Genomic DNA, 18,123 nt, shown 5'->3' with positions numbered 1-18,123 from the left:
AGAAAAGAAAAAAGAAAGAAACAGAAGGAAAATAGAGTTAATGGATTCTCTTATCGGTTACATTCAGTTCTGTGAGGACTGTCGGTCAATGCGTTTACTCAAATGCCTCATGTTGGTCGGGTGCATTAAGCCCTTGATTTTAGTAAAAGCAATTTAAGGTGACTATTGCATTGGAATTCTTTAATAATACTAGATACATAGACGCTTTATGCTGAAAATGCAATACACAGGGACATGCAACATGGATGGATGTTAGTGAAGATGTTTTTTGAGTCAAACAATTTGATTTCTCAATATTAGAATAAAATTATGAGGCGTACCATGAATATCAAGAAGTTAAATTTAGGGCTCTTTTTTTTAATTACTGACTGACAAGAAGTTACAGTGTTCATTAGAGTTACCATTTGGAAACCAATCAGGAACGGTTGATGTAGGTCAACTCTGTCAAAGATAAATACTTAACAGACGTCTTCAAAAAGTTCCTGCACCAACAAGAAAAGCTGAGGAAGAGTCTGTTGAGTTGTTTTCACCAAGTAAAAAAAAATGAAAACAACATTCAAGGAGAAACAACCATTGATTCCATGCGCTCTGCAAGCAGATGGGATTAGCCTTTCTGTCAGCAGAGCTGAAGAGCCAAAAACTATAAATAATATCTGAAGAAGATGGTGATTAAAGGATTGTTTTTATATGAATGCATTAACTTAAAACCAACCCCCCATTTCAACCACACCACAACACTTTATCCCACTCACTTCCCTCCCCTTATCCGTAGCAGGAAAGTTTAAATCACTAATAAAATATTCATCTCCAGCTATTTGCTTGAGAGAATAATTTATTTTCTTGGGTGGATGCCTCTTTTAGAGATATGCAACTCTGGAATCCTTGAGGGAGAGTTGTGTTGTGTGCTGGTCTACTTTGATCAGTGGGAATGAAAAGTTGGTTTCAGATGGGGGATCAGAGTAGAGAGAGAAGAGGGATTCAGACAAGGGGACCTTGCCATTCACGTTAATGGGTTGTGAAGACTGAGAGCATGCCTTCTGGACACCATGTCATCCTCCTGACACCACGAATATTTGGGGCGGTGCCAGGAGGGATGGATAGACTGTAGAAGATAGGAAAGCAGAGACATTAATTAATATTTTACAGGCTTGTGTACTTATGGAAAAATACTGTGGTTTTGTTCTTTATCAAATGAGTACCTCATATGATCCCATGTAGCCTTTTAAACGGTGTCTTACTTTACTTTTTATATTATATCTTACATACTTTTATCCAAAATAAACCCTCTGTTGTGGCTGTTAAACAAGTGTGCTCTTTTCACAGCAACTGAGGCAATAATTGGGGTTATGTAACTAAAAGACTAATTGTGTCATAGTGTTTAAAGGGGTAGTTTGAGCTGAAATAGATTGTGAAGAGCACAGTTTAGAAAAGCAGAGAAGGAGCATCGGCATGGAAGCTCAGCAAGGTGATGCTGTGGACATCAGTATTTCAGCCATCTTCTAAAGTCCCACCTTAAAATCAATATCAGTTCAAGTGTGTGCTATATTATTGATATTTTCACTGTTTTAACTTACCATCAGAGAGCCCTCTCAACTAGGGAACTGAAGCCCGAAAGCGCTCTTGAAAGCGACTGGACTCCCTCAACAAAAACAGAACCTTTACCTTTCAGGACACAGGGGTGGCTGGTCTACTGCTTCACGAATCAGTTAATCTGTTTCTGTCAGATCCGTTTCATTGTGTGACTTGTTTCAACTCATTAGTTCAGATCCAGACTAATAAACAAACTAAACACTCTAGGCATCCGTAGAGCAGCAACTGCTGTGTTTCTGTTTTTAACATTGAACAGTGTCTGTTTTTTTTTTTTTTTTTTGAGTGAAACATACTTCAACCCAAATCTATATCATAGACATCAATTAGACTGTTTTAAATAATCTACCACTACCACTTTAAGGTCAGAAAACTAAAAATATTTCAACACTCTTAGAATGTCAATACTCAAACTATGAATGAAATACTTCACATAATTCTGATTTCAGTAAAAATTACATTTACAGCTTCATAGTTCTACGTGTCCACCAACTAATCATGTTGGAGTTTACATCCATTTCAGTCCACGTTCGACACATTTCACAAGCTCGGCTCAAAAAGTTGATTCAAAAACAGCACAAAGTTGTCTCCGTGAATGTATAAATTGCTTCAAATATTAATTTTACTGCAAATAATATATTCAGCCTTCACCAACTGAGGATCTAATTTAATGTTTAAATATGTTCTCACTCTCTTTTGCTGTTCATAAGTTATGGGCTTGAGTAAAAACCAGAAGTGTTTTTGCAGAACCTGGCGATGGTGATGGCACAGCAAAGATCACCTATGACCTTTTGGAGTATAATATTTTCAATTTCTTTTAATACTTTTATCCATTTCTATTAGATTTTGCCATAATTAGCATGACTTCTTGAGTTATGGCCAAAAAATGTGCTTCATGGTCACAGTAACCATGACCTTTAACCAAAATTATAATCAGTTAGTCCCTGCAAATACACAAATGCATCTTCAAATACACTTTTTTTTTTTTTAACATGCAATTCCTTACTGTTGAGAGATCAAAATCTTGACCTGTATTATAATCATTTGTGATCATTTGAAGACTATACACTATATGGACAAAAGTATTGGAACACAGTGAAAACAGGTGTTTCATTGCTAACAGAGGGAGTCTACATTACATGAGCCTATGGTGAAATAATTAAAGACCACACATAAAAAAACAGGTCTCTCTCAGATCACTTGAATTCCTTTACCTTCATGGTCGTATGAACAGTTCTGCCTTTGGGGAGCAAAACACATATGGGGATAAAAAAGAAAACACAATTGTTTTCTCTTTGTCATGCATGTAATTGTAATATGTACATAAATTTGTGTTGTCCAGAGACCACAAACAGCGAGTGCAGGTGGCGATGGTCATGAATCATGATGAGTTGCTGCAGCCATTGGAGCAAAGATCTACTGAAGGAAGTGGGAAATATGTGTATGTGTGAACAGAGACACACAACACATATTCATGCGTATGATGATAATAGAGCTTGTGAAATGGGATATCATGCAGAATTGTAGATACTGTAATATAATCATGCAATTTAGAATGTCTGTCTTTGTAGGGCTAAATGTGGCATGTATTTATTTGTTATTTATTTATTTGCACATCACAAACAAGAAAATAAATACAAACTTTTCATGCAAGTAACGCCATTGTGCAGGAGAGGATAGAAGCCAAAAAAAGGCTTTTTATAAATACCAATACACAGAAATAAAATATTTATGATATAACTGAAATAATAATCTAAAGGAAAAAAATACAAATACAAATCAAATGATATAAAGCTTTACATTTTTTCATCAATAAAGAGAGTCCTTTTCAGATGCTTTTTAAATAATGATAAAGAAGATGTTGATTAAAGTTCAGGTCATAGATTATTCCAAAGATGAGGTCCACGATATTTTAGAGAATACTGACTGAAGGAACTTCGGCAGTAACGAAGATAAACTTTGCTTGAGAATCGTGGAAGATAATTGTGTATAACAGACGACAACATAAAAAAGTTCTGGAAAGCTTTGGGAAGGGCATGAGTTAAGTGAACATATTTGTACATGAAGACACAGATGTGGTAAACATTCACATCAAAAACTGAGAGAAATTTGAATTTTTTGAAAAGAGGAGCAGATGAGTCGAGTCTATTAGAAAAGCTGATCATTCTTAAACATTTCTTTAATACATATAAGAAATTATATATTTTTACTTAACGATAACGTGATGTTAAACTACAGTTATACATGTCGATCTTAGACACATATCTCATGTACTAGTGTGGGAGCTGTAACTGGTTGTTTTTAGGAATACAGATAAAGGTAACCATATATATGTACTTTTTTTTTGTACCATCAGGGCCAAGAACAGCCGCATGGGAGAAGACACTGAGATGCACTGCAATAAATTTAAGGTAAGGTGAGCAGAGCATGAATCAATAGCAAAAATAACATACTAACCTCTAACCTTTGAGCTGTGTTTATGTGTGTGTAATAATATTAACTTATTATGAAGATAGATATAACCTACCAATCCACTGAGGCTAGTCTATCTATAAATATATAAGCCCCAGGCAAACCTGACTTAGCCCCTGATCTTTTCAATAGTTACACGCACCTGATCTTAACCCAGGTCCTCTAAAGACTCTCGAAGCCAAAATCTAGCACATCTACAACGCAATGTAGAACCAAAACACAAAAGGAGCTGCAACACAATGAAATTACATATAAGGCTGCTCAGATTATACCCTCTCTTTCTTTGGATTCAAGTTTGTAAGTGGTGCATTCTTGTTTTAAAACTTCGTCATGACTGATTTTGACATTTAGTGAGTTTTTAACCCATGAAAGCAGGAGTAAAAAAAGTTCATATTTGCCTTCCTTTAGAAAAAGACAAGTTATACAACTACAAGTCTAAATATCTGACATTGAGTCTAGCGAGACTTATCGAAGAATAACCTTACAATAGGCGGCCTAGAAACACTGAATGCTCTGCCAAAACAAAGCTTTCTGACACTGAATGTGAATTTACACCGACAAATCTGAACCCGCTACAAAGATTTAGATTTTTTATGACCTGTAGGTAAAATCGGAACTTGATATTTGTGTTGGTTTGACATATCACTTTCAATTTTGTTCTAAAGTTCAGTGAACAGTGTAATCCAAAAATGTAAAATGTTCATGCACATTTGTTAGCACTAGTCAGGTGGAACCAAACCTGACCAGAGCACATAAAAGTCTGCATGTGCAAGCTGCTCTCATTTCACATTAACCCTTTAAAGGGGTCATATTTTGCTAAGCCCACTTAGTAGTCTTTGGTTCATTTATTTGTGTATTTGGACCCTAATAGTTCAAAAAGTTTGAATTTGAACCCTCCAGGTGCTGCAAATCTATCTTTATATGCATTTTGGCAAAAATCGAGTGGATTTCTACAACCTGTTTCAATTCCTTCTTAATTTTGTTACATCTACAGGGTGGGGAAGCAAAATTTACAATGAACATTTAGTTGTTTTTTCTCAGCAGGCACTACGTCAATTGTTTTGAAACCAAACATATATTGATGTCATAATCATACCTAACACTATTATCAGCAAAGCAAACGTCAAAGAGTGTGTGATTTGCTGAATGCACTCGTCACACCAAAGGAGATTTCAAAAATAGTTGGAGTGTCCATAAAGACTGTTTATAATGTAAAGAAGAGAATGACTATGAGCAAAACTATTACGAGAAAGTCTGGAAGATACTATTAAAAAAGAATGGGAGAAGTTGTCACCCCAATATTTGAGGAACACTTGCGCAAGTTTCAGGAAGCGTGTGAAGGCAGTTATTGAGAAAGAAGGAGGACACATAGAATAAAAACATTTTCTATTATGTAAATTTTCTTGTGGCAAATAAATTCTCATGACTTTCAATAAACTAATTGGTCTTACACTGTCTTTCAATCCCTGCCTCAAAATATTGTAAATTTTGCTTCCCCACCCTGTGTAACTAGTTATGTCACGACATTTGCACATATAATTTCTCAGAGTATGCCATAATTGTCTATCAGTAGCAGCAGTTGTAGTCCATACTGAAAATATGTCCAAACTTGATGATGATGATGATGATGAAATTCTTTATTCAGTCATCACATAATACAACCACTGTCAAAACTACAAACATTACCAGCAGGTTAGTGACTGAAAAGGTACAGGCAGAAGCATAATGCTTATATTAATGCCTGTCCCACATAACACATTAAGCTACCCAGCATTCAATATAGGAAAAAGAAAAAAGAAAAAACAACCAAACAAGCAAAAGTATAAAGAAATGAAACTAAACAAAAAACAAACAAACAAAAAAACAGAAAACATAACTAACCAAAGTAATGGCAATTTAATGTAGAGTAGAAAATTAATTATTTACTTATTAATTATTTGATCTTAACAATTGTAATCTTCAAAAATTACCCTATATACCATTTTTTTTAACTTCAAGCTGATTAACTAAAATGTTCAGTTGTTGGTTGTATTAACGACCACAGGTGGCTGAACGGGACAGAGCAGCACAGTCAACAGCCTGGAGGGGGTGGGGTGTGAAGTGGCTCATTTGCATTTAAAGGGCCAGCGCTCAAAACGACCTTTCTGGCGTCAATACTCAGAAATAGAGTTGAAAATGGTCCTGTGGAGTTGAATTCATGAAGAATTCCGACCCAAGCATAGCATTTACAGTTTATGTAGACCATAGGGAAATGTTTTAAAATGCATAATTCCATTTTAAAAAGCTAAATATCACTCCTTTAACAACAGCAATCTCTCCAGTGCTCCATTTTGCACTTCACAGCGTTCTAATTACTGTAACTCCTGAACCTTTTTTGCCATCCACAAGCTGAGATCCTGAGCTTTCCCACAGTATATAACACTTTACGGCAGCAATGTGGAATTCTATTACAAACAGAAAGAAAATGTTTCTGACACTTCCACACAGGCTAAAAAACACCTAGAAATGACAAAAAATATGAAGCCATAATATGGATACTGAATGTTCAAGACCAAAAAGCATGTTTGAGCAGATATAAAATAGCTGCAAGTTTATTTCTGCAATCTCAAAAAGTTTCATGATGGACATTTACAGTTGTTTCTGATAATAAATACACTTAAAACTTCAAGTCAGTTCTTTTCTTTTTTACTAAAACACACTGTTTTAAGCATTTATTATTTCTAATAATGATAACCAATAACCAGATATTGAAAGTTAAGGTCATCCTGTCATCCTGAAAACAAACATGCAAAAGAATTCGCACTTTTATACTTCTATTGCTAAGAAAACAGGAGGACACCTAGGTAGCCTGTTGTAATGGCAGACTTAAAACGGTGAAAAGTGTACAGTTGCGGAAAAGGTTATTAGACCACCCTTGTTTTCTTCAATTTCTTGTTCATTATAATGCCTGGTACAACTAAAGGTAGATTTGTTTGGACAAATGTAATAATAACAACAAAAATAACTCATAAAAGTTTAATTTAAGAGCTAATATCAAGCAATTTTCCATGTTTTCTTGATAATAACCAAAATCACTTCAGTTTTTCTCTCAATATCTATGGCATTGTACTGCCAAAAACAGTGCTTTTAGGCATTCAATGTTTTCTTTTCTGTCTGTTTTAGTCCCATGATGCACACAGGAGTTAGTACTTGATTGCATAACCATTGTTTCTGATGACTTTTGATGGTCTAATCATTTTTTCTGTGACTGTATATGTGCGGGTGGAAATATGTGTTTTGAACCAACATGAGATATATAACATGAAACATATACTCACCATGAACAGCATGCGGAAGTTGGCCAATTCTCCGAAGAAATCCTCCACGCTTACTGAGTGAGGGTCAAAGGCGAAAAAACTGCCTATGTTCTCGTAGAGCTTTTGCATGTTCTTGTGCATGGTGGAGAGTTTTTCGTATTGTTCTCTTGCATGCTTGCAGAAGCCGTGGGATGGATAGAGTCAAGGGAAAAAAAATGAGGAAAAATACAACAGACAAAACATGTTTAAAAGCTACTGTCATCTGCAATGTAATGACACCTTACAAATATGCTTATCAGTGGAAAAACAAGGCAATGTGAAAAATGATAACTTCAGAAGCTTTATAGCGTTAAAAACCCCCCCACCTATGTCAAGGTCAGAAAAACAAAACACTGGATAAAGAAGGGTCATAGACAATCTAATGTGCCATTACAATAACCTCTCCATCTCACTTTGGAGTCAATGGCATGGTGAGCTAATAGCTGCAGCCCTGGAGTAATGGAAAGGTGTTTTGTAGTCAGCAGCATGACACAGATGGTTGCTGGAAAAGCTGATTGCAGTCATTGTTCTATTGTTTCTCCCAACAACAGTGGGGTCAGGTTGTTTTGAACCTCACAGCTCACGTCGCACTGTGTAATTTACTGAACAGGCGGAGCACTTTTCTCCTGGTGAATGGCTATTGACAGTTGGCATCAGTTAAGCATTATCACAGCAGACACTGACCTCATGGAGACTGCGTTTGGACACTCCAAGACTTGCACGCCCAGGGTGGGATGAGGTGCATAGAGTTTCACACAAAAACACACAAATACATATGCATGCACAGGCGTCCACAAGCTGAGAAGCAAGGGGGAAAAAAAAACCCCTCAAAAACATTCTCATCAAAACTGGAAGTAGTGTCCAACATCTGCTCGTGTCATTTTGACCTTCGCTTTTTGTTTTTTTTTTTACTGCCTACAATTATCATAACCATAATACAGGCTAAAATCTGTCTCATCTTGGATTTAAAAAAATAATTCTGCTTACTTCTATCCGGTATAAAAACATATTTTTCCAAAAAGAAAGTAGAGAATCCATGAAAGTGCATCAGTAAAAATTGGTGCAGTGCAATAGACATAAGTAGTAAGATATTGACAATTCAGCAGGGTTACCTCTACATTTATATACACAATAAAAGTAAACACATCTGCCATGCTGAAGATGGAGGAGGTAATATTTTTCCTTGTCACTGAGCATAAATTCCATAATACAAAGGCTTTTTCTCCTCCAGATTTCTACCTACAGTATCATTTTCTTAACTCACAGACAAAAATATATGTGCATCAACTATTATAAATAATAGTGAGTATAATCTGAACAGGAAACTTCCAACAATTGTTTAGATAACAGTATCTGTTACGTTCACATCCATAGAAAGAGTATATGTGTTTCTGGCTGTTATAAATAATTATATTATAAATGCCGCCACAGTCCACAATTATTTTGGTGAGTGCAATGTCACAGTAAATGTCAGACCCAAAACTGTTATCAGTGAACTCTGTGTGAAAACAATTTATATTTTCAATAATATGAATTCGCTGTCTATTACTGTGTCTCCATTACTGGCAGTAGAACCCTTGAACTGATGATTTACGCTAAAATATACAGTACATATGTGAGAATGCACTACTGTTTCTCTGGATTTATACACTGTAACTGAAAAAAAGCCAAGTGTTTTATGTTATAGTAAAGAACACAATAACTGACCGTACTTTGTACTATGTTTTGCAAAGTTACTAAGGCTGCGGCATTTGTTCACTGTATCATGTGTACAGTTACCAACAATTAGAGTTCATATGCAGTTGCCTTGGCAACATACACATGCTGGTATTGCATGTGGCCTGTCATTATCCAGACTAACAGTTATCAAGATATTGTTCTTTGTGAGGAATGTGACATTACATTTCTTTTCCCTTCTGTGCCATTTGTTTATTGTTTATTTCTTTGTTGTGTCATCATGGTGAAAATTCATGTTGGAGCCGAGGATTGTTTCATATCCTTAGGCGATTTATTAACTCACACATTATTTATATGTGCATATAAATAAAATGTTCATCGTGTAAGTGTGCGTTGTATCTGTGCACCTCCATATGCTTACATGTGTATATGTACAGCTGAGAGGAAATGAAAACACTGACATGTCGGGCTGGCTGTATTACCTCCCAGCAAACTAAGGCTTATCAAAAGGCAGAAACAGTGGCACAGTCCAGGTTAGCAGCCCACACACGGGCCCAGTGGATGGACTTATCCCTCTGTCTTTTGTCTCTTCCCTGTCTCTATTTCCTTCTCCGCCTCGACCTGATTTATCCCCCTTGCTTCTGTCAGGCTGTCTTTATCTCTTCTTTTGTTCACCTCCCCCTCATTCCATTGTGTGTGAAAACTCAGGGGCCTGACCGCTAGATATAAAAGTTAAACTTTGCCAGAGCAACACTGTAATGTGACTGTACTGTATTGGAGTTGTATTTGTTCAGTAAACCATTAAAATGTAAGAAAAAAACTCCTTTTACTATAAATCCACCATGAACTATGCCATATGGTGTAGGGTCATTAGTAGAGCTGAATGTCGGAACTAAATCAAAAATATCCAGAGCTTTCAGTACTAGAATGGACTTCATTTAAAATACTCTTAACAATGTCTAATTATTTATGTATTTGCAAAGGGGAAAAAAAAGATTCTACATGATCAGACATAGGTATGTGTGATATCATGTCATGTTTATAAAAAAATAAGGCCATGGTAAATAGAGGATAATGTACAGTGAAACGGTCATTATTGCGGAATAAAACTCAATTGGGTGATGCAGGATGATTTACAGGCTCCTTAGAAGCAAATCAATAATTTGACAGAAAATGTTAATATAAAATCATATGATTGATTTGAGAATGATTGTATTGCTTCTGCTAAATAAAACTGTCCATTAGATTCAACGGTTGGAACAGTGTCTAGCACAGCAGCTGTCTGTTATTCACATCACTGGTTATACAGAAATAAGAGTGACGAATGCTGTTATTGACCAATCAGAATCGAGAACACAACAAAGCATCATAACAATGAACACTAAACAGCATTTACATACAATAATGACTCCTCTCTAGAGCAGAGCTCAGTATGGAAATGTGTTCTGGTCCTGGCAGAACGGTAGTTAAAGACAGTGGAACAGCGGTTACTTTGGGTGCTTGTTGTGGCTTGTGGCTCCATGTGTTTCTTTCTCTACTTCTCTCCCCTCTCTCTTTCACATGCCCACACTCACATACACATGTATGCACATGCACGGTGGTAGACGTGTCCCGCTGGGGACTGGACTGAGGCAGCTTGGGCTTTTGCTCCTTGTATTTCCACATCAAAGACATGTCATATTGATGGAGCCTGACGCACACTATCCTGCAGCAACACAACCGGTAGACCCTTCATCAAACACACATATAGACAGAGAGCAGAGGCAAACACACACACACACACACACACACACACACACACACACACACACTCTCTTATATAAAGTACGCAAGCACACAGTCACAAACCCATCCTTTCAATAGTTCTCTGTCAGGTTGTCTGTTCCTCTTTTCTTTCCCTCAGCTACTCTCAGTCGTTGTAGCCTTTATTGTTTCTTTTTCTCTAAAGCTAAATCTTTTTTTTTTATTTCTTCCCCTTTCTTTCTGTCCACCACCGTCTCACTCAAACACATTCCCCTTTATAATTCTCTTTCTATATTTCCCGCTTGATATTCTTTCCATTAACTTCTCGGACTCAAAAAAGAACTCTCTTCTTTTTCTCCTCCTCAGAGTGAACTTTCAGAACTACATTGTCTGAGCTATGTCGGGTATTTACATCACATGGGCATGAAACAGAGCAGGGATCACGGGCAACAGGTCTCAAGGTAAAGCATCAAGCTTCCTTTGGCTGCACCAACTGTGTTTGTCAGTCTCTGCTCTCTCCACGGCTGTCCTCAGAGGAGGGCTACCGCCTGCATTTCCTGTGTAGTGAACCTCACCAACGCAGAGCAAGACAACTGCTCCAGGGCTTAAGGGCTTAATGTTGCTGATATAGATGCTGAGAGATAAGATATCTGAAGAGTTTTTTTTTTTTTTTACTTATTTACTGCTCAGTCATACACTTGAATATAAAACTAAAGTTTATTATGTTTGTAAAATCTATATTTTATAGTTTATTGGTGGGACTTCTATACTGTAACTCATGCCTTATTGGATTTCTACGTAGCATTTTATTTTATGTTAATAAAAAATAACCGCAATAATTCACAGAATGCTTGCGGAATAGCATGCATATCACTCTAAGGTTAGGGTTACACTACTCACACAGTATCATATGTGACAGTGATGATTTATAGAGACAATGTCAGATGTGAAATGTGCAGTCAATGACACTGTGATGCAAGTTCATATTTTTATAACTGTCTTACACAAATCACCCATTCTTGCCAAAAAGAACAGTCTTTATGAACCTGCACTTGTGAAAATCTCAAATTATTTCTTTGTCCTGTCACAGTGTCCTCATCACTGTGTTTAATCAGTCACTTTTTATGTACTTTTATGTTTCTGACATGCCAGAGAGGGTGCATTTAACATCAGTAAGCTGCGATTAAGGGCGCTCATTTTTAGCACCACAAAGTGACATCAAAACCATACCCAAGTCAGACTTAACCTACATGTAAAAACAGTTTTTTTTTAACCCAGACCCAATTCAATGTCATGATAAAAAAAAATATCCAATTATGAGCCAAATGAAAGTGAAAAACAGTTTTCACAATGGCCACCTATGAGGATGGCAATAAATTACCTGGTTTGTTTACCTATGTGCATGAGAGAGTTATTAAAGTGCTGCATAAAACCCTACAGTGGGGGCCAAAAAGCCTCCTTAATAAATCTCCTGTAACCTAGTTCCATTAATGTTTATTTAATGCTTTTCCTATGTGCTTGCTGGCCCTTCCATCCAAGGCCCCACACTAAGCCTGCTTTTCTCCAGACCCCACCATCCTTGCTCCCTTTATCCCCATACCTACTGCCAACAGCCCCTGTGGGCCAAATTACACCAAGGCTGCCCACTGACTGGACACAACCCATCGTGTTGAGAGTGAAAGCAGAGTGGGGGCGGGGGGCTGAGGTGAAGGAATGGAGGGCAGAGGGAGGGCAAAGAGAGGGAGGGAGAAGGAGATGGCACACAGAATATTAGACGTTAAAAGTAATTCTAGATACAAAAATCTATAAATTGATCGCCACAAGCTCTTATTTTTAATCTACGTCCAAAATACTTTATCGTTGTTGGAGTTCCGATCGATAAAGTTAACATTTTTTGCTTGCAGGTCTTTCAAATGTAAAACTGTGTGTGACAAGAAAACTAACAAACGGGTAAGTCGAAACCTTCATTAAGGACCATAATAATCTCCAGTAATAGGATGTGTTTTTTGTGTGTTTTTTTTTTTTTTTCACAGTGCGTCAGGTTCATAAGAGGAGAGGACAGGACCGTACTGTGGTGTTGGGTGATAGAAGTCGAGGGAGGCCCATAGGGTGAGCAGGAAACAGGCTGACAGAGTCCTGAGTCGGGCTGTGGCACCGACACTGGGGCTGTCAGAGGGAATTAGCAGAGCAGCCAGTTCTGGGGATTTGGGATGTGACCCGGTGTTGAGGTGGATATAGGAAGGAAATACGTGTGTGAGGGTAAGGAAAGGAAGGCTAGTGCATTTGGGGGGGGGGAGATACTGAAATCTAAAGTAGATATTTTAAATTACTGCAAAGTGCGCATCATTTTCTCATGTTTATTTTACCATTTGAAGTGGACATGTTCTATATTTATTTCTTTCATGTATTATAGAGTGTTGGCTGCCTTTTTGGAACAAAGCAGATTTGGCATGAATAACTTAAATATACAAAGCCCATTAATGAAATATAAAAAAGCAAACACTGATGATGACTATGATATGATATTTCATGCTATTTTTGTACATACGTCCTCCTCCATTGTAAAATCAATAGACACTAGACACCGATTTCTGAATAGTATGTGATTTTTATACTTGTATTTGCTAATTTTGTTGATGTGTAAACTACTAACTGTATAACAATTTGCCCTCTAGAGCAGGGGTGTCAAACTCATTTTAGTTCAACCTAATATGATCTCAAGTGGGCTGGACCAGTAAAATAATAACACAATAGCCTACAAATATTGTCACTAAATTTTCTCTATGTTTAAGGGTGAAAAAAAGTTACAAAATTAAATAAAACGCTAAAAAAAATTACATTATGAAAATGTTTACATCTACAAACTACCCTTTAAAAAATGTCAATAACATGAACCATGAACAACCTGAAATTTCTTAAGAAAAGTAAATGTAATTTTAACAACATTATGCCTCAGTTTATCATTTACACACGTGCATTACAACTTCCACTGGATCTACAAACCCACAAAACATTTAGCAACAGACAGAATATTGTTAAAATTTCACTTATATTTCTTGAGATATTTGATGTTCATATTTTTTGTTAAAGGAAACACTTGAGATTGAATTGGCTTGGATGTGGAACCTGAACTAAAATGATTGACTGTTAATAACTTCAGTATAATTTTTGCATTTCACAACTTCAAGCCATGGGCTGGACTGGACCCTTTGTTGGGCCGGTTTTGGCCTGCGGGCCATATCTTTGACACCCGTGCTCTAGAGGATAATAAAGCAACTTGAACCTTAATTTCTTTTTGTTTAATTCAATCTTTTTTACACAGATGATTATCACAGTTATGAAAAATAATTGGTGTTAACTCAAATAACTGTGATGAATAAAGTTTAAGTGCTAAATATGATCTGAATTGCTGTGCTACTAGCTTTGTCAGGCTGTAATAAAAAACAAAAAACATGCAAATGGCTTACTATACTCACAATGGTAATGGTGAATTGTATTCAGCAACATTTGATCTCTGTGTGGGATGGTTGTAGGCAGCATTTGCTAACATATAAATGAGCAGTAAGCATTATAACGGAGGCTGATGGGAATTTGGAAGAATTTGGTCATGAACCAAGATGTTGGACTAATTAAACATTAGAACTGACAATGGCTCACAGATTCATCCCCTAAAGCAAACACAAAAGTTCTGGCTAAGTATCTTTGATTAAGACATATCTCTTTACCCACCATTCTGAATAAAATAATAATTACTTTAAAAGAGTCAGATAAAATGTGTTTTTTCAGTCTGTAGAAGTGCAACTCCTCTGAAATTGGAGCCTGTCTGTTGTGTATAAGAACACAGAAATTCAAGTCAGGTTCATTTTGCACGGTGAAAATAATTAAATCTGTACCAAACTGAATGCCTTAGTGAAACAATACTCTCTGAAAATTGCTGGATATTGTCCAAAGTAATCAAAACAGCACCTTGGATGAAAATCAGCGGTGCGCCATTGAAAAACTGTATCCCGTTGATCCATCTTTGTCACTGCACACAAACAGACAGACACACACAAACAAACCAAACTACTGTATCTCATTTCTCCCTCTCTCTCTGTTGGATTACAGAAGGTGCCAACAGGGTGGTGATTATCCAATGCCATTTCCCTCCCCTTTGCAAAATGTAATTAATGTAATACTTCAGTGTGCTGCTGTAGCATTCAGAATACCTTAATGTCTTTACTCTCAACATTCCTGGTGTTGTTCGTCTAATTCCTTCCACTACATAGTTTAAAGAACCAACATTTTTTGGACTTTTTTTTTTTTTGTTTTTTTTTTCTACCCACATAACATTATCATATACAGGGTGGGGAAGCAAAAGTTACAATGAACATTTAGTTGTTTTTTCTCAGCAGGCACTACGTCAATTGTTTTGAAACCAAACATATATTGATGTCATAATCATACCTAACACTATTATCCATACCTTTTCAGAAACTTTTGCCCATATGAGTAATCAGGAAAGCAAACGTCAAAGAGTGTGTGATTTGCTGAATGCACTCGTCACACCAAAGGAGATTTCAAAAATAGTTGGAGTGTCCATAAAGACTGTTTATAATGGAAAGAAGAGAATGACTATGAGCAAAACTATTACGAGAAAGTCTGGAAGATACTATTAAAGAAGAATGGGAGAAGTTGTCACCCGAATATTTGAGGAACACTTGCGCAAGTTTCAGGAAGCGTGTGAAGGCAGTTATTGAGAAAGGAGGAGGACACATAGAATAAAAACATTTTCTATTATGTCAATTTTCTTGTGGCAAATAAAGTCTCATGACTTTCAATAAACTAAGTGGTCATACACTGTCTTTCAATCCCTGCCTCAAAATATTGTAAATTTTGCTTCCCCACTCTGTATATCTTTAATCTTCTAAAAACACATCATAAATATATATGCATAGTATATAAAATTAATAGATATTATATCCATATATGCAAATTTAATAAGCATGTGAGACATTTTTCACACATCAGAAGCTCAGTGAATAATAAAACCACTTTGACTCAGAGGTCATAACCTCTCCTGATTCCGTGCTCTCTCCATTCCATCCCCACATCCCCTTTCTCTTGAAATTAAAAGCCAGATTTTATGTCAATTTTACTGTCAATTTATTCTGCCCGTCTGTCCCTGAAATATTTATACGTGTAGAGAGGAAGGTTGCTTCTGCTTAAGCATTCAAAGCTCTTCACTACAGCACCCAGCTGGTGGTGGAACAACTCAATGAGGGGAAGACTAGTGGGTGTAATGACTACATCTGATAAAGGAAAAGAGATGATATAAATTAGATATGAGGGGATTAGGTCCATGGGAATGACCTGTTGAATCATGGATAGGCTATTAAAAAAGGTAGCGAATGAAGGAAAAAAATGAGAAATATAATTTGGTGTCCACTATAATGATGCCGGCGACTGAGTGTATGATAGCACAACACACCCCTATTAAGGTAAGTGACAAACACACACACTAACACATGTGCACACGTACATTTTTTATCTGTGATGGCCTTTTACAGCTGTTGTCATCCTTTCATCGTCATCCAAAGCAATCTCGTGTCACATCGATGCCCTTGGTGTGTGTGTCTCCCTGTGTAATTTTCACAGAGTGGAAACATGACAATGCAAATCCACTGTGTTTACAATGTTCATACTTGTCAAATTGTAAAAGGTCAAGTCTCTCGCTTCCCCTGACGCTGATCTAATCGGTAAACATCAATCCACACTTCTACATTACAATGGCTTACAAGATGCCCCTTGAAGACACAAGTATGTGTGAGCAAACAAGCAACATGCGTGTCATTTACTTGACACAGGTAAGTTTGATGTTACACGGCTAACCATTTAAAACATTTCCAACTGGACTACTTTGATACAAAACTAAATGTGAGTGCATGTTTCCACCTTAACATATAAATAAAAGAAGAGCCTTTTCTGTGAATAATACTGTAGTTACATGCCAATGATCCCAAGTGTTGCACATTAAGTGATTTAGTTGTCATAAATGCAACCGCCACCTTCTTTTCTTCCCCAAACTGAGCTAATTGGATCTGTGAGGAAAATGAAAGACATCCTTTTCCTTTCATAAACACGCTTGCTTTCAATTTAATTGTTTGATCTTATTTAGGTGCTGTTATACCCCTGGAAACCAAATAACACAGGCTATTGCTTTATCAACACAGCTAGCAGTGCCAAAGTAGAAAAACAAGCCACTGATGCTGCTCTGTATCTCATTTACATTGCCCCACTTTCTGACCTAACCCACCTTTTTCCTAGATAATACATTATAATACTCCTAGCCTCCTGTTCGGGAGAAAAAAGCCTCTTCCCTGCAGTATGATCAATTTAAAAGACTTGTCTGGCTTTGCAATTAAGTGAGCACAAAAAAAAATGTGTGGGATACAAGGTATAGTGTTGTTCCCTTGCCTGTGCCATATCAATGAAGTGTTATATTATGTAAGAGACAAATAATAATCAACTGCCTGCAAGTCAGTTCCATAGCATTTGGAATTCCTAGCAGGTTTAATAAATGTGTAAGTATTTAAAAACACACTGCTTCCCTTAGGTTTTCTCTCTGCAGCTCCAGATTACATCTTCTTTGTGCTATCATCTTGTAAAATGCTAGAAATAGGAGCTCACATGTGGTCACTTAATGCATGCCTTGTGAACAGACCAGTAATCAGGCCAGGCACAACCGTTAGCAAATGGACACCATACGGGGCTGTGTTTGATGTGAGGTTCCTTACTCCTGAGGAGTGTTTTAAATGTCAACAGAATCTTGCAGTTTAATGCTGGACTGGATCAGCATAATGGGATGTGCAATAACAAGACGATGGTGTTAAGGTGATGGTCTTAATATCACCTGACCTCACTAATATACAGTAAATAACTGTCTTAACATGATCCACCTTTGTTCTGCTATAATGCAATGAAGTGATCATTTTTAGCTTGTTTAAAATATGCACCATTTTCATACATATTGGTCCATTTAAAAGATATATTCACAAGTAATGAAAGCAGAAGTTTGTTGTAAAACTCTTAAACTATCAGACTATGAAGATACGTAAATAGAAAAACTACACATCTCAAATTCTAAGAGGTGACGTCAATGTAAGTGGTTCTCTCCAGAGTCTTTTCAGCGCTATCGAGTATGTCTTTGTATCTTCAATATAACCAGCCTTGTACTCATTATCACCTTTTAATTTTTTTCCCCTATTGCAGTCAAAGATTGAAATAAAATATACCAAGGCAGCAGCTGCTTTGCTGTTGGTGACGTGAT

At 36.8% G+C, this 18,123-nt stretch overlaps 1 protein-coding gene across 2 annotated transcripts in view; it reads right to left on the bottom strand.

Annotated features, from left to right (window-relative positions):
• The window catches only part of diaph2 (diaphanous-related formin 2), a 428,253-nt gene that overhangs the window by 71,827 nt on the left and 338,303 nt on the right, over positions 1 to 18,123 (bottom strand). For both annotated transcript variants that reach the window (XM_030144879.1, XM_030144880.1), the window contains one exon: positions 7,377 to 7,541. In XM_030144879.1, coding sequence (XP_030000739.1) covers positions 7,377 to 7,541 — 165 coding nt within the window. The remainder of the gene's footprint in view (positions 1 to 7,376; positions 7,542 to 18,123) is intronic.

The sequence above is a fragment of the Sphaeramia orbicularis genome, chromosome 10 (genome assembly GCF_902148855.1).
Source record: "Sphaeramia orbicularis chromosome 10, fSphaOr1.1, whole genome shotgun sequence".
NCBI lineage: Eukaryota > Metazoa > Chordata > Actinopteri > Kurtiformes > Apogonidae > Sphaeramia > Sphaeramia orbicularis.
This window is presented reverse-complemented; position numbering and strand designations above follow the sequence as displayed.